Below are 16,749 nucleotides of genomic sequence, written 5' to 3'. Positions count from 1 at the left end.
CTGCTATTCTGAATCATATGTTGAAGTACAAGCTGACATACTGCTCCCAGTTCAGTTCCCACATAAAATGGTCTTGCTTTCATGTCCATAAAACACACATTTACAAAATGCTCCTTTAAAGTGATTTAAAAGGGGCTATTCTACCATTATATTTTGAAGTAACATAAACACACCTTGTTTTTCGATTTGAAAGCTATGCAGCAAAATTGGGGAAATCTTCCTCTGCACTACAAAGCTGTCCTTCAGTCTGGAATTTGTGAATCTGGCTGGTTCCTTTAAAGATACAATCTAATTCTTCAGCATCTTAGTCCTGCATCATAAAAAAGGCTGCTTTCAATCTCTTTGGACTAACTGAATCTCCTCAGAATCCAGGAGGAGATGTGATACTCTCATGCCTGCTTATGTCCGTTGTGTAAGTAGTTTGAAATCTCAATGAACGTTTACCAGCGTCAGTTATGAGGATAAACAGTATTGTAATAGCGCTAAGGCAGAAAGAAACCGAAGTACCCACCATGTCCTGTGAAATGGGATGGTTTCAGAGCCTGAGAGGATGGCAGATCCTCATGGGCTCTGCGTTCTTCTCGCCATGACTGAAACCGGTACTGAAAAAAGGATAGAATTTGCTAGCCCACAACTGGTGGAAAGTAAAGAGGAATGACATGTCCTCAGCGTTATAAAAAGTCAGCTTTTTGGCCTTGCAGTCCAACAATACCCCCACTTTCTTTAGCAAGCACTGGGGCTCCAAACGTACCCAGGGAGTTGCCGCGGCCCAATACTCGGAGTTGTTCCACAGTCTTATTGTCCAATAGCCATTTTCTGGGGACAGACGGACTTTTGCTGCCCGGTCCACATTGTCTGAAGCCACTCCCAATTCCCACTTCGTCTTGTTGCCCACCCAGACTTCCCAGTAATGCTGCCCGCTTTTGAAGGACGCCCTGGCCAACACGTTCACGCTCTGCAGGAAACGTTTGGGGCTTCTGGGTACCGCCTGAGGTGACTCCCTCTCTGTCACTGAAGTCAGATCTTTGGAGAGGATGAGGTTGGGGTGGGCCGTTTCTGGATCCAGGGTCAGAACAGCAGGAGCTATGAGAACAACGCATGGAATTAAGTCAGGCCTTTGCTATATGGGAGCTCCGCTGGTCTCTCTTTATCCCAAGCCTACTTCAAACAGGGAAAACACACCTGGGATGATGGATTTCAGCATCTTTCGCCAAATTATGTACTGCAAGGGCCTGTCACGCAGCTCCTTGTAGTGTTTTTGAAACAAAGTCAATGTTTCTAGTTGCACTGCTGGTCTGGAACAGAAAGAAACTTAGCTAAACAAGACGAGAGTATACACATCACAACATTTGTCCATTATCAAAGTAAATGGTCTCCAGTCTCGAAGCTTTCCAGTCAATTTACCTGGATGCTACCCCGTACTTTTATTGACCACGAAGTGCTCAACACTTTTATGGAGCAAATTACTGTGCTCCCAATTTTACGGCAGTAAAACTGATATAAAGGGGCTCAGACGTATCTGTTTGCTGAGTCCACATAACAGATGGGAGTAAGCTGAAATTACTGGGTGGGTGGGAAGCAGGATGTAGAGGTGTTTTTAATTAAACCTACCAACCCACCACCACTTCTCCAAGATCCATGCAACCCTTTATTGCTAAGCAAAGTAGCTAAGAAAAGAGACCAATACAGGTAGTCCTCAATTTACAATGGTTTGTTTAGTGACTATTTGAACTTACAACGGCACTGAACAAAGTGACTTATGACCATTTATTCAACTTACGATCATCATTGCAGGCATCCCCACGGTCACATGATCAAAATTCAGATACTTGGCAACTGACTCACATTTATGAGGGATGCAGTTTCCCGGGGTAATGGATCGCCTTTCACGACCTTCTGACAAGGAAAGTCAATGGAGAAGCCAGATTCACTTAACAACAGTGATACTAACTGAAGTGATTTCACTTTACAACTGTGTCAAGAAAGATCATAAAATGGGGCAAAATCCACTTAACAATTGTCTCACTTAACAACATAAATTTTGGGCTCAATTGTGGTTGTAAGTAGAGGACTACCTATACTAACTAGGGAACCGTGCAAGTCAGTGATGCCCATGATCGCAGGCATTTGAAGAATGAAGCATCCTTGAAAACTGTCAAATTCCTACAATGTCCGTTCAGCTTAAACAGAGGGGAAATTTCTGACCTGGGCATTCTGCTTCCTTTTCTCAGCCTAAGGGGGTTTATCAACTCACAGTCTGGAGGGCCAGGAGAAAGTCCTAAGCATCATGCAAGAAACTACTTTGCAGACAAACAGAAACATGCACAGTAGCAGTGTACAAATGGACCTAATAAAAATATACACCAAATGCTATTAATTAATTAATTTTAAACTCATTTCCACAGAAACCTCCAGCCCTTTCCTTACATATAAAAATGTCCCCTGGTATGGTGAAGGAGAAAGAGGATTGCACATGCAATCTTCTCGTTACAATTAACAGGGAGAAAATGGATGCTACATCTCCAATGTAATCATTATAGCAAGTTGGCAGTATCACAATAAAGCAGAAACATAAGATACATATCGGGATCCAACAGGGCCTTGATAAGTGAGAGATTTGTGTTTCTTTTTCCTGCCCACCTGGGTGAAGCTAGAAAGCTCTCCAGGATTGGCAAAGCAAAAGCCAAAGCAGATTAACTGAGCTCATATTGGATCTGATATCCTGCAAATCTGGCAGGCTAAGTCTTCCGTCCATTTAGATTGCTAATCAGTTCTGAGGAACTACAAGTGGAGCTCATTCAAGTAGCTCAACCATTTCCTCCTAGCACATCTGTGCCACACTGTTCAGCATTCAGAGGATACAGATCTACCCGTACATCCTCGATCTGTTCACTGACTTCCTCCAAACTTTCAGTGTGTTGAATACTAAGGTGATGATACCCCAATCTCCACCCTGATGAAATTATCCCCTTATCCCACAGCAGGTGAGAGAAGAAGAAATTGCAAAGGATTTTTTTTTGTGTTTCTTTTCCAGACACATACCTGACAGGCAGAGTTTCCACCTGCAAAAAAGAAGTAGAGCAAATTAAGAAACATCTCACTCAATTTGTGTGGACTAGCACCAGTAGATTCTACAGTATATTATTCTATTCTAAAGTTGGAGAGAAGGACAATTAAGTGAATATTAAACACAATTCCAAAGGGAAGCTAAATGCTAAAGGAATATATTCTGGAGACAATAAATAAACATTTCATGATATGAATGAGGAGATGAGGTAGTTAAGCTTTCAGTCTCTCAATTTTCAAGACACAATTTTTGGTGTCTTTCTGGGCTTTTGCTTGTGAAGGAAATCTGTAGTATGTCACCAGCAAAGCAGAAGAGCTTTATCCCTAGCTGTACATTATAATTTTAAATTACACTGGAAAACCAATTTGAAATACAAAGTTGAGAAATAATAGTTTATTGTACTTTAGATAATTTAGACAGAGAAAATGTCAATGAAGATTCTCAGTCATCCAAGTAGAGTTGTCTGGAAGTTATATCATGGCAACTGGACTTTCCTTTTTTTATTTGAAATGTTTCACTGTTTATCCATGTAGCTTATTCAGAAGCCTAGTTGCCATGATGAAATAATGGAATGCTTTGTATGAATAAAGCACTGAAAGTTAACTGGTCATTGTGCTAAAAGTATTATTTGATGGCAGTAAATCATACAGGGAAGGAAACAGAGCACTAAGCAAATTATTCAACCTTACGCAGGCTGTAAGACAAGAATATAAGTCCTCTGCTTGTTTAAAGTAATCACAATTTCCCTATCACAAGATAAGGAATGCTTATGGTAACATTGCAGGTGTTTGGGGTATAGCCATGAACAGATGCGCTCCTTTGTATGCAGACAATGCTATTTTTGCTGACTGAGAAATCAAGAGATTTGTAGTGAATATTAGATTATATATTACAGTGTGAAAGAGTATGGACCTGTAAATTAATGCATCAAAGACTAAAGCAGTTCTACTGAACAGAGAGGAAAAAAGAGAGCGGCTGCAAATTTTGTGCAAATGGAGAAGAAATAAACCACCTTAGAGCAAGTAGCTGAATTTGTTTCTTGGTAACAAATTACTTGGTAGAACAGTTAACATATAGAGAACTGCACGGATGAATTTTAGAATGCGCAAAATGTAATTTTTTTAATTGTTTCTTTTTTTCATTTATATACCTTATTAGTTTTTACTCCTTTTCTGCCTTTGCATGTTGCTTAGTTCCCTGCTTAGGGAATAGCATACCTTGACTTACAACAGTGATCATTCAAAGTTACAACGGTGCTGAAAAAAGTAATGACTGTTTTTCACACTCATGACCATTGCAACATCCCCATGGTCAAGTGATCAAAAGTCAGATGCTTGGCAACTGACTCATATTTATGACGGCTGCAGTGTCCTGGGGTCAGTTGACCCCTTTTGCAACCTTCTGACAAGCAAAGTCAAAAAAGACCGTAAAATGGGGACAAACAAATGTCTCACTTAGCAACAAGAAATTTTGGGCTCAGTTGTGGTCATACATTGAAGACTACCTGTGCTTAGATAGGTAAAGAATGTTTATTTTATTTATTTAAATTATAATCCATCTTTTGGCTGCCAGCAAAGCAGATTAATTTTACACTTAATTTTATAAATGTAAACATTTAGTAGAAGAAGTTTCATGAAGGGAAAAGGTGTCATGTTTTCTAATGCATTTTGTAAAGGGGTTTGCGATTAAAGCACATTTGTGTTCCTCACATTTAGAGGAACGCATGTAATAAGCTATTTGTTAAAGCTAAATAGGTCTTGTTTCTGAGAGCCTGAATTGAAGACTTTCTGGGAATTTTCCTAGACCCAGCTTGTCCACTAGGGGAAAAAAAGGATAAATATAGTTTTTCAGTAACCATTAACTGATGCCTTTCTTCCCGTTTTCCACTGAACTTTTTTCAGTGATTATTCAAGGAAGTGCTAGAAAGTTGTCGTAAACTAGAATCCAAAAGGTGCTTTTTCAAGAAGCAACTGGACTTTGTTTTTTCTTTGAAGATGTTTTACTTCTCATCCAAGAAGCTTCTTCAGCTCTGACTGGAAGGTGGGGAATGGATTTATACTCCTTGCAGACAGCTGGTTATTTGCATTCTTTTTAGAGAGTCATTGAGGCCACTTGGAGGTTCACCTGATTACTAGTGCAAATGGGTATGGAACCTTCTTGGAACTACTGAAAGGACTGTGTTCCTGTGGTCTGCAGGGACCATTTGTGCTTCAGTTTGAGATGCAGACAGCATAGACTCATTCCCAACAGCCTCCACCTCTGGTTCAACAATGAAAGGACACAGGGCAGAAAATATCCTGCAGAAAGCACAGCTCCAAAACACACTCCTTCCAGCAGTTTCAAGAAGTTTAGAGCCTATGCTCTGGCTTTTTACCTCTAATATCAACTGCGATGTTTCCTTGTGCAGCTTTGCTGTATAGGACCCAGAGCCAATATGGCCGCTCTGGACACTCCAAGGCTCAAGGGCTTTGCAGTAATTTCTCAAGGCAGGCAATTTCCCATGCAATTTGTATCAGAGGGAGAGTCAGCCATTCGTTTAACAATCCTGCCGCTGCAGTCACAGCAACTTACTGTGATGTAAAAAGATCGCATTAAACCACGAGTTATCATTCAGGAATGATACAGGAAAGGGAAATGAAAAGAGCAAATGCCCTTTGGGAGGAGGAAGAGAATGTCAGCTGACATTTCCCTTGCCATGTTTGTCAAGTCTGCAAGAAACGGGACAGGGAGGGAGGGAAGAAAGGAGAGAGGGAGACATTCTCATTGCTCGCCCTGGTGAAATGGAGAAAGGATGGGAAGACAGGTAGAGAGATAACACTACAGACGCCATTAGAAAGCCAAATAGAAATTCCCCTTCTCTTGCAACATGATGCAAAAGGTCAAGTCTAGTTACGGACAAGACAGTAAAACAAGCAATGAGTACAGGCAAACATTTTCAGATTGTAAATTAATACGGGGGGGCGGGGGCACTTCTTCCCATCCACATCTCTCACCCAGGAGATAATCCATTCCTCTGAACTGCCCCACACCCTCCTGGTCTTCCCCGAACCTCGGTGTGTTGCATAAACAAGACGGAGGAAGGGTAGATTTGATCTGAACGCCAAGCCCTAAGTTCAACCCCCATCTCAAGGGAAGTGTAGGAAGCTTCACCTGCAGCCCCGATGAGATCTCAGAGTTTTCCAGCCTACGCTGTATCTGCTCCATGCTCTTCTTCAACTCAGAGATCTCTTCTGTTAATCGTACAGAAGCGTTTTCCAGTCTCAGCATGTACTGCTGCTTTTCTCTAGCCAGTTCTGTCAGCATCCTTCCTTCCTCCTCTTGTAGGATCCGATGAAGATGTTGAAATGCTGCATGGACCTCTGAGTTCAGTTTCCCAGATGTTTTCTGGACAGAGAAAAAGACCACAAGAAATAGAAACAAGGTGCATGTTTGATATATTCAGCCGTTATCTTTGTTTCAAAAGATATTACCTCCCCGAAAGTTTTGTGAGTAATGCATCCTCGCTTTGTTAAGAAGAGCAAAGCACGCTTTTATTTTTAAAGCAGTCAGCTATCTTCCTAGGGATCTGCACAGCCACAGGGTGGCAATTGTATCTATGCTACTATTTAATCTAGAATTGTCCTGTCTCACTTTGACAGAGAATCCAGATGTTGCAGTTAATTCATCGCACCACAATTTTCCCAAGCTGTTCTTTGGTCTTCTTTCAAACAGACTTGAAGATTTTTCTCATTTAAAGGCAATTATGGTGCTATTCTTTTAGCATGGTCTGGCAGAACACTACTGAGTCTTTTCAGAGCTACTGCAACTTTAATTTGAAGTTTCTTTTTTGTGACTTATTTCTCTAATTGTTTCCTGTTCAGTGTAACTGCAAGATTACTTTGTTCCTTGATTAGTCTTTATGTGAACAGCTCCTTTCCCACATGGAATAGTTATAATGACTTGACTCCCCTTGTTCATTTTCTCCTTTAATTTTTATTGAAAAATATTCCTGTATTCTCACATTAAAACAGTCCTCTCACAACAGGATATGATGCAAATGCATAATTACCACTTACGCAGCAATTAATTAGTAATACTATGTTAACAGCAAACAAGAGATTGAAGCTGAATGTATGGGTTTTTCAAAACACCTGGAGGATACCTGATTGAACTCGTGCTAAACGCTTGCAAAAGGTTTGCCGTTCACTTTCATTTGGGTTTTTAAAATGTTTAAAAATTCAGATGTATTAAAAAAGCATGCACACAAACCCTCTACTATCTTTTGTAAGCTTGTGAGCATTTTGTTTGGCCCTCTCCAATTTCCTACAAACATGGCAGCCCAATACAGTGAAGAAAGAAACCTTGCCTAATTACAGTATCATTGACTTTCTCTCTCCCCTGCCATTCAGTTCCATTGTATGCAAAATTATAAAAGCAAATTACATACTGCTTATATTCAGGGGCACCAAAATAAGCCCCGAGATTCATCTGTCTTGTATTATTTGATTTCTTTCTTTCTAACACTCCTCTAGTGTACATTGAACTTTCTGTAGTGAGTCTCAATGGGCTCAAAATGATTAGAATTAATTTTAAATTCAAATTACTCCTTTTGAAGTGAACATTATTTGCTACTTACTGTCATTTCAAACTAGCAACACTTATTAGACTACCAAAGCCTTTCAGAAATTGTCATTATATATTATATATATAATGAATGAAGAGCTAACAGAATGATTACAGAAGCAGCTTTCATGAACTTAAATCTAATGCTTCTGAGACCTGCCTGCTTCCAACCTTTACCCGGGATAAATTTTGTTGAAGGTGGGTTAGATGTACTGCTTTCTCTGATGAACTGGGAGACTGTTATTACTTATCATGTTCCTTCACCTTGATGACATCTGAAGGGTAAATCATAGGCTTTAATTTTTAAAAAGCCCATTAATGATGACTGTGGCTGTTCAGAAAAAGCTGCACAATATTTAATATCATTTCTGACAAGACATCAAGAGGAAAACTAAGATGATTTAGCAAATATCTCTCCCACATCCAGAAGTATGCGTGTTTGTATTCCTTGATTGTTAAAAAAATCTTAATAAAATATTGGAGTCAAATTTCAATTCAGAAAGGGCATTTTCAGATGATGTACAATTTAATATTCTAATACATATCAGAATGATATACATGAGAAAAGCAGGTTGTTCTTTCATTTTAATTTTTAAATTCTCAGTGATTGCTGTATTATCAAGACAGCCACTCATTAAGACTTTGAATTGGAAAGATCCAAGCAAGTCTCATTTAGTCACAGAATTCACAATTCCTAGCCAGTCATCACTCACAGGGTAGTGTTACAGATAAAATGGATACCCTACATATCTTGCTAGAGAATAAACCACAGGATAAATATCGTAATAAACACAAAACAAGCCAACCAATATTTAACATTCTGCCTAATTAAACAAGAATAGCCTCCCCCCATGACAACTTAAGTTTCCTTGAGGGTTGGGCATAAACAATTTGAGAAAGTTCATACAAATCAAAGGTTCATGCAAACCAAGGCAGTTCTTCTCCACCAACCTCAAGTTTAGGAGTTTTTGTTGGCGAAAAAATCCAGCATTTTTAACTGGACTTAAAACACAATGAATGGCAATGCTGTTGAAAAGGTAATGTGATCAGCAAACCACATTTCAGAAAGAATAAACTCCTTAACCCCAAATTCCAAGTGTTCTGCATTTTAGTGGTTTCAAAGAGAAATAATCACAAGATGGAGAAAGTGGACAAATATGTCTTCTCTGGTAAAGGGCATATTAACAGAGTGTAGACAATAACATCCTGACCACAGTGGCCTCAGAACTGTCCGGGATGAATACTAAAGCATGTCAAGCTATAAACCTGATTCTTCAAAAAGGGTCACGATCTACTCTATTGCACATTAGGTTTAATCCATATTGTCGTGAGCCTAATTTTGTTAATTTATATCTGATGTATCACTGCATTTAGGCACCAATAAAGGACATGAATAATCTCCTTGAGTCCAGTTAACCAAGAAGGGATGAGTTGGAGATCACCAATCATGGTAAAAGCGTATGGAATATAACAGATCCCTGACAAGACCTGACATTAAGTAGCAGCTTCCTCCCTAGTCATCAATAAAGTCAAACTCCATGGACTGGTTGCATCTCCTCTCATTCTCATGACCACAACTACATGCTGAAGAATTCCTAGTAAGGGACTGTCCTGCGTAAGTGATTATGTGCTTTTTTTTTCCTTTACGGACATGCTATCCGTGGAGACAATTACTTAATTATTAAGTGTTCCTTGATCCTCATTTTGCATTCATCCATCCTGCAATATAAGGAAACCAGAACATTTACATATATAAGAGAAAATAATAAAACCATCTTTCTGAGTTAGTATAATTTGGTTTTTTTGGAAAACCCAGGTTTTTCAGCCTGGAATTCTAAACATGGCTTAAGAGTGAACTGGTACATAATGTCTACTTGGGTGCTGAAAAGTCACAGAACACAACATACTCTGCAAAAAGAATAAAGGCTTGAATAATAGAGTACATGTAGTGCTCGACTTAAGCAGTTCATTTAGTGATTGTTCGAAGTTACAACGGCACTGAAAAAAGTGACATTACTATTTTTCACGCAGCATCCCCACAGTCACGTGATTTATATATGGATGCTTGACAACTGGTTCATATTTATGACGGCTGTAGTGTCCCAGAGTCATGTGATCACCTTTTGCGAACGACTGGCAAGCAAAGCCAAAGGGGGAAGCCAGATTCACTTAACAACCGTGTTACTAATTTAACAACTGCAACGATTCACTTAAAAATGTGGCAAGGAAAGTGGTAAAATGGGGCAAAAGTTACTTAACAAATTCCTAACTTAGCAACATAAACTCTGGGCTTAATAATGGTTGTTAAGTTGAGGACCACCTGAATACCAGCTTGTTTCAGGAGAGAATGCTATCTATGAAAGGCTGCAACAGCATTAAATATGACGACTATAATAACACAGTAGTTCTTAGATGTTTTCAGGCCTGAAATAACTCTCTGCCCCAATTTCCCATAACTTCTGATCTAGAGGCAAGGCTCTAGTGATATAAAATTGGCCGCCTCTGAGTGATCCCTCTTCTCCCTCGCCTCCTTTTATTAATGGAACTCCATCAAGGTCTTGGGAACCCTGCCGTTCAGAACAATTTGAGAAACCCTGATCAAACCCACAAAAAGGTTAGATCAGGGTTTCCCAAAATGATTTTGATATCGACCTCCAGGGATAAATGGGACTATCCAAGGGTTTGATATTATATTTGTAGAATTAGTAATTAAAATAGTGCTTATTAATTTATTTTCAAATAATTAATGTTTTTGAGGGGGCATCAATGAGCTAAAAGGTTTTAGTTTAGGGTCTGGATTAGACACTAAAATATGTTCTTTTAAGCCCTGGATAACCACTTCCCAAGATAGTCCCAGTTGCTGAGTGATTTAGCAAATGTTCAGCTTGCCAAGACGACCAACACTGTCAATACTATTTTGGTGACATATTTCACTTCTCTCAAGAGGGCAGAGGGCAGTCTTGTGGAAAAATTAACGGAATGCTCTTTCCTGGAGCTATGTCCTCTGCCAACTGTTAAAAACTAAACAAATCATTATGAAAGAAAAACACCACCAAAAATTCATTTGTGTCCATCACCCTTAAAGTGTTAATTCTGTATACAAATGGGAAAGCATTTATTAAACCCAGTTAAGTTCACTCATTGATGCAATCCCATACAACCTTCTTCAACTCATGGCCCTCCAGTCATCCTGCCAATGAATTCAAGAAACCCTCACAAATTTATGTGTCTCTGAATGAACAAATTTTTATTTCTTCCTATTGTATACAGTGTAACTGAAAATAGCTGCCTGCTGTCAGCCCACCACCTATTGTGGCAGGAACAGGTTATGAAACATAGCAGTACCAATGGCAATTACATACCGCTCCGTAGTGTTTTAAAACACTGTCTGGGCAGTTTACAGAGTCAGCGTATTTCCCTCAGCAGTCTGGGTTCTCATGTTAATGACCTTGGAAGGCTCAGTCAATCTTGAGCCAGTCAGGATCAAACTCCTGGCAGTGAGCAGAGTCAGCCTACAATACTGCATTCTAGCCACTGTGCCACCATGGCTCTACCAGCTTTTCTTCATACACTTGTCCATGCACACATACACACACACTCTTTGTGGAGGTTTGAAAAAGTTTGCTCTACTTTTATCCCAATATTATTTATAACACCATTATCTCAGTGTTCGTTTTAGAGGCATTTCTTTGGCAAATGCATTTCAGCAATACAATATTATTTTTTCTTTTAAGATGCCATCATAATCAAATGTCTGTGTTATTTTGCATGCTATAGTTCGAAACTTTGACATGGAAGAGCCTTCTCCTCTGACCTTATTTTTGTTACTGGTATTTAAGAAAGATTTTGTTGGTTTTCTTCAGCGAAATCACCCTGTGGAATATGACTTCTAAGCCTTACTGCACAAAGCAGGAAAAAGATTGGCTTATTGGGCTTAAGCTTTTTCCATCTGCGTACTCTCCCCAGTAATTCCCCCCTTGCTCTGTGCAATACCAACAATTAGAGGTATTAATCTTCTATTCTGCTGAGAGGCCTCAGCAGTCCATTGATTATCTGGGCAGATGATTAGTTTGTCTTGTGACAGCCCAGAAGTAACTATTCTTTATCGACTGCTTTATATTGTTTTGCCTATAGTTTAAGAATAGTGTTAGGAAGAAAAAGTCACACAATGTCATAAGTCCAGCTTTGGTCCCATAGATTGGATAAGTCTCACAGACTATAGGTAGTTTTTCTTCTTCCTTTTATGTATTTTCTGCAATTATGATTGTCTGATTATTCGATTTCAGTGCTTTCTAGCATGTGGCCAAAATGCCCCACCTGGACATGCACAGAAGCTAAAAGATATTGGACTAAAATATACACATGGTTGGAAAAGAAGATAAAACAACATATAGACTTAAAAGCCTGAGATATTCCTATTGGGGATTTTGCCTGAGAACTATAGCAAAGAAATAACATATTTGATTATACATGTATTAACAGCAGCTAGAATTGTATTTGCTCAAACTTGGAAAAATGAAAAAGTTCCGATGGAGGGGGTGGAGATTAAGAAAATATTGGAATGTTCAGAGATGAGTAGGTTAACACTAGTAGTTAGAAAGCAAGAAGAAAAGGAGTATTATAGGATTTGGGATCTATTCTATAGATGGTTGGAAAATAGAGCAAGAAATTAAATGACATTGTAATAATGATGTATTATAATAGACAATGTTGAATAGGCTATAATATGAACCTAGTTAAGAGTTGGGAGTTGTTTTCAAGGATAGTTGAAAAATGAAGCAGAAAATTTAATGACACTGTAATAATGATACACTATGATATATAATGTTGAATAGGTTATAATATGAATGCAAATTTAGTAAGAAATGCATACAAATATTATGTGCACAAGATATATGTACCCAGTCGACACTGTATAACTGAAAGACGGTTTTGTTGTTTTTGTTATAAAAATAAAAAAACAAAAACAAAACGCCCCACCTCTCCCAAACCCTAAATGTCCCACCTCTGACATCATCTCTAGCATCTTAGCCATTTGCTTCTGATTCTAAACCAGTAATATTACCACCAAGTAATTGATATTTTCCTCATTCTTTTGCTTCATCTTCAACAGTTTCTCGCGTTTCATCTGGAAGGTCTGAAGGACCTTTTGGAGCTCCATCTGAAAGAGAAAAAGAAAGAAAAGAAAGAATTAATTCATCGGAATAACTTCCAATATTAATTTTGGAATCAGTACAGTATCCTCAATATTTTTTTCAGCCTCATTTATCCCATGAAGTTGTTCATTAGAATTCAAATAGCACCTGCATCTTCCTTGATCTTCCTTAGTAAAAGGATATGAAAATAGTGCCTGATGTTGTTTTCTCCTCTTTATGCATTTCCCCACCCAATCCCTAACCTCTCCAAAGGCATCCAGAGGTGGGGAGGAATGATAAACCATGTACAGTGACATTGTGATGCAAACCTTGCAATCTTTCTCCTTGCATCCAATGCCAGGACATATGTATGAAAAGGGCGAGATATAAATATTTCCACTTGGTGCTGACAACGGATGCAAACATGGAAAAGTTCCAGAGTTGGCATTGGGCCTATGAGCCTCTCTTTACTTGTTTTACCACTGTTCCCTAATCAGTAATTATTATCACCATCTTTTTTATTCATTTGCCAGAGACTTCTCTTTCTTGCTTTCTCCACCCACCCCACCTATGAACTAAAGGACCACACTTAAAAGGATTTCAATGCTGGTTGTGCTCTCGTGCAGAATTGAACAAAGATTTCCAGTACTATTTTCTTTCACTTGTGATCTCTTCTTCCATCTTTTTTCTTATGTAAAAAAAAAAACAGTTAGAAAAATGGACTACCTTTTCACTGGCAGCCATTTCCTGACTATAAGGAAACATCCTTACAAATCAATATTGGCCAATCAGTTGGGAATTCAGATCTCTGAAACATAAGGACCTCAGTCCCAATCTTTTCCTTGGGAATTTTTCTCCTAACCTCTGTTTGTCCCAATGGCAGATAAGGATGCTAGACAAATTCTTGTTCTTCAGTATTGCGCTGCAAAGAACAACATTGTGAGACGAGGAGAAATAAATTAAGCAAAGGATTAAAACTTCAAAGAAGTTAAAAGATAGGACTAGAGCAAAATGCAATGGAGAGGGAAAAGATAAATCTTCTCTCACAGCTCACTTCACCTGACAGGGTGATCACTGTGTGGAAAATAGGATAAATGACTATTAAATATGTTCCCTGCCCTGGGTTACTTATGGAAATAATAAAGGTGGAATTAAAAATATTTTAAAATGGTAAAGATACTACCAGTTGCCAAAGTAAATTGAAAAGAGCTTGGAGAGAATGGAATTAGAATAAAAATATAAAATATCTTGATTCAAAAGCTGAAGAAGCTTCTTGGATGAGAAGCGAAACATCTTCAGAGAAAAATCAGAAAGACCAGTTGCCTCTGGCAAAAAGCACCTTTGGGTCTTGATCCAAAAGTATTTGCTAGAAGGTATTAGGCATGTTTGCACACCATGGAAAATTAAACTTCTTCAGAAATATATGATATGTCCTCAGACAATTTTTGATAATCCCCATTTTCATGATTACATCTGTAATAGATATATCTTTTTTTATGTGAATAGAACTGGCTTGTCTTCTTCAAGCCAAAGAAAATCACAAGCCATGCAAACCAAGAACAATCCATGATGAGCTTGTAAAAGAGGAAGAAACCACAGTTCCTGTTTTACTCACTGTAATACAGACAGACCATAGATGGAAATAATCAAGTTCATTAATCATGTCCGTAAAAGGCATATTGGCTTAATTCAGGTTTTTTTGGGGTGCCTTTGAGTCGTTGATGATTCCCGTGACTGCTTGAATTAGTCCTGAAGTTTTCTTGGCAAGGTTTTTCAGATGTGACTTGCTTTTGCCTGCTTTCTACAGCTGAGAGATAGCACAGTGATTGGCCCAAGGTTTTGTGCTTAAGGCAGGACTAGAATTTATAATCTCTTGGATTATAGCCAGATGCCCAAACTGGATCTCTATTGCAATGTGCCACATGCTAAACATGCTTCTTGCCAAAAGGCCAAGGAAAATGGTTCATTGCACGGTTACTTACCTTGGTTTTTCTTCTGTGCTCCTCAGAGGCAGATCTTCGAACTGTCTCCACTATATTAGATACAATGAAATTGGGATGAAAAGATCGGGAAGGAAACGTTTGCCGACACTGGGGGCAAGTGGCAATTCTGGAGCATCCATTCCAATATTTCAGGATACACTCTTTACAAAAATGGTGCATGCATTCCAGCATGACAGGGTTTCTGAAGAGGTCATAGCATATTGAACAAGTTAATTCTTCTTGAATGCTCTGCTCCTGACTCTTGCCAGCCATTTCTGCAAAAGGATAAAAGAGGGCCTAAGTTTCCATTCTACGGAAACAAGAGTTTTACAAGTGGAACGTACTGAGAAATGCATGATTAGTTTAAATACTTCCCCTAAACACATAAATAACCATTGAGCAGGACTGCATATCCAAACCCCTAAGCTTCCACCTGTAGGCAAATGTGAAACTATCAATAAAAGCATCTCTTCTTATATAGAAATGTAGCAAAAAGGAATGCAACAGGTTTTGATCTTCTTTTTTTGTAGGTAGCAGGAAAGTCCTTTGAAATCTCATGCCCTTCTGGTGAATTCAATTTTAATCAGAAGCACAGGAGAATAAGAAAGAGCTACTAGATTTCAAAACCCTCGGTTTGGCAGGGGTTTTCCTCGCTTCGCTACCCCCTAGAGGCTATTTGGAGTTTTGCAGTCCAGATTTGCTCTCTCCAAACAGAAATCACACACCCGCAAGCTGCCTGCTAAGAAAAGAAAGACGTGGCATCGCGGAGACCCAGTTCACATCTCAACAGCTGCCTGCATAAAAGCAAGCTCCTTAATAGTTTTTCTCCAAAACAACCCGACCCCGAGAACAGGGGGGCGGAGCGATTCAGACAACAGCCCGCACCCCACACCTAAGGATCCCTAAAGAAAAGCAAATGCTTCTCCCAAAAGCCCTATGGAGCTATAAGGGCTGGGCGAAGGAGTACCCCGAGCCGAATGTGGGCGGCTTCCCCTCCCCGGCCCTTGTTCACTACGGGCCAAGACAACGACCGGGCTACCACCCCCTCCTCAGCATCCACGCTCTGCGTCATCGCCCATTGTATTTCACTAACCCGCCACGTCGCGCCTTCGCCGAGGAAGTCGGCTAAACTCCCCAATTCCAAACTGCACTCAGCTTTGCTTGAGCGGCGGCCCTTTGCGCCAATCGGGACAGCCCCTGGCCGGCCGATCTTGCTCTCTATTGGTCGGGTCCCGTCGGGGCTGCTGAGGCTGCTTGATGTTGCCGCGAAAGCCTTCCGGGAGATCCAGGTTGCCTCTGCTCGCCTCTTTCTTCGGTCCGTGTTATTTGCTGCAGGAGAAAGGCGTGTTGTGAAGTTTTTGCAGTTGACGGGGCTCATTAGCAGGGGCTTTTTTTTTTTCCTTTTTCTGCTTGCTGCAAAAAGCCGAAGAAGTTTGCATTCAGGACTTAATAATTCTGTGAACTCTTTAATTAGGGAGGAGCAACGGTGGAAGCCTGCGATTGGTCGTTTCCCAAACAAACAACTTTTATCTCTTGCGGAGTTGGCTAAATTGCACAGTCTAATACAGTACAGTGCCGCACACCTTTACCCCCGTTTTCTTATGTAAGGGGAAAACTCAAATGACAGCCCTGCAGCCTTTCTCATGGGCCAGTATTTTGAAAGACCTCGGTAAATCTTGCCCTTTTTTCTTTACTATGTCTCTATCGCGCCACTAAAGTTGAGAATCAGATATAAATACAGCAAATAATAAGTTAGAAGGCTTCTTTTACGCATTGAAGTAAACTTTGGGGTGGGGGTGGGGGTTTGCATAGCAGTGGACATGTTTGCCTCTTTTTGGCCATCAAAATGATACTTTACATGCTGCCTTCTTGGTTGCAAAGCTTTGAGCTGATTCTGCAGATCTGCAGTCTAAGCCAGCACAAGCTTAGCTGAGATAGTTGCAAAGATGACAGTTTCTCTGTA

The 16,749-nt window shown here is 39.7% G+C and overlaps 1 protein-coding gene across 4 annotated transcripts; it reads right to left on the bottom strand.

Annotated features, from left to right (window-relative positions):
- Positions 1 to 392: 392 nt before the first annotated feature.
- Positions 393 to 16,262, bottom strand: LOC113433805 (zinc-binding protein A33-like). Of its 4 annotated transcripts, none has more exons than XM_026696590.2 (7): positions 15,880 to 16,262; positions 14,787 to 15,061; positions 12,735 to 12,830; positions 6,218 to 6,451; positions 3,043 to 3,062; positions 1,183 to 1,295; positions 393 to 1,083 (listed from the first exon to the last, which is right to left on the bottom strand). In XM_026696590.2, the coding sequence occupies exons 2-7, from the start codon at positions 15,057 to 15,059 to the stop codon at positions 536 to 538; spliced, it is 1,284 nt and encodes a 427-aa protein (XP_026552375.1). In that variant the 5' UTR covers positions 15,060 to 15,061; positions 15,880 to 16,262; the 3' UTR covers positions 393 to 535. The 4 variants fall into 4 exon arrangements, with proteins under 4 accessions (XP_026552375.1, XP_087780421.1, XP_087780422.1 ...); XM_087924295.1 differs by having other exon boundaries at positions 16,091 to 16,262; XM_087924296.1 differs by having other exon boundaries at positions 15,754 to 15,886.
- Positions 16,263 to 16,749: the final 487 nt, after the last annotated feature.

Source organism: Pseudonaja textilis, chromosome 2 (assembly GCF_049901715.1).
Source record: "Pseudonaja textilis isolate UNSWEBS1 chromosome 2, rPseTex1.2, whole genome shotgun sequence".
Lineage (NCBI taxonomy): Eukaryota > Metazoa > Chordata > Lepidosauria > Squamata > Elapidae > Pseudonaja > Pseudonaja textilis.
This window is presented reverse-complemented; position numbering and strand designations above follow the sequence as displayed.

Excerpts from the sequence above, each read along its gene's own strand:
- LOC113433805 (XM_087924294.1), bottom strand. The coding sequence starts at position 15,548 with ATGCCACGTCTTTCTTTTCTTAGCAGGCAGCTTGCGG. Across the intron at positions 6,452-12,734 it reads AAAATATCAATTACTTGGTG|AAAACATCTGGGAAACTGAA; the intron begins GTAATATTACTG and ends TTCTCTGTCCAG. Across the intron at positions 3,063-6,217 it reads AGATCTCATCGGGGCTGCAG|GTGGAAACTCTGCCTGTCAG; the intron begins GTGAAGCTTCCT and ends TCTTTTTTGCAG.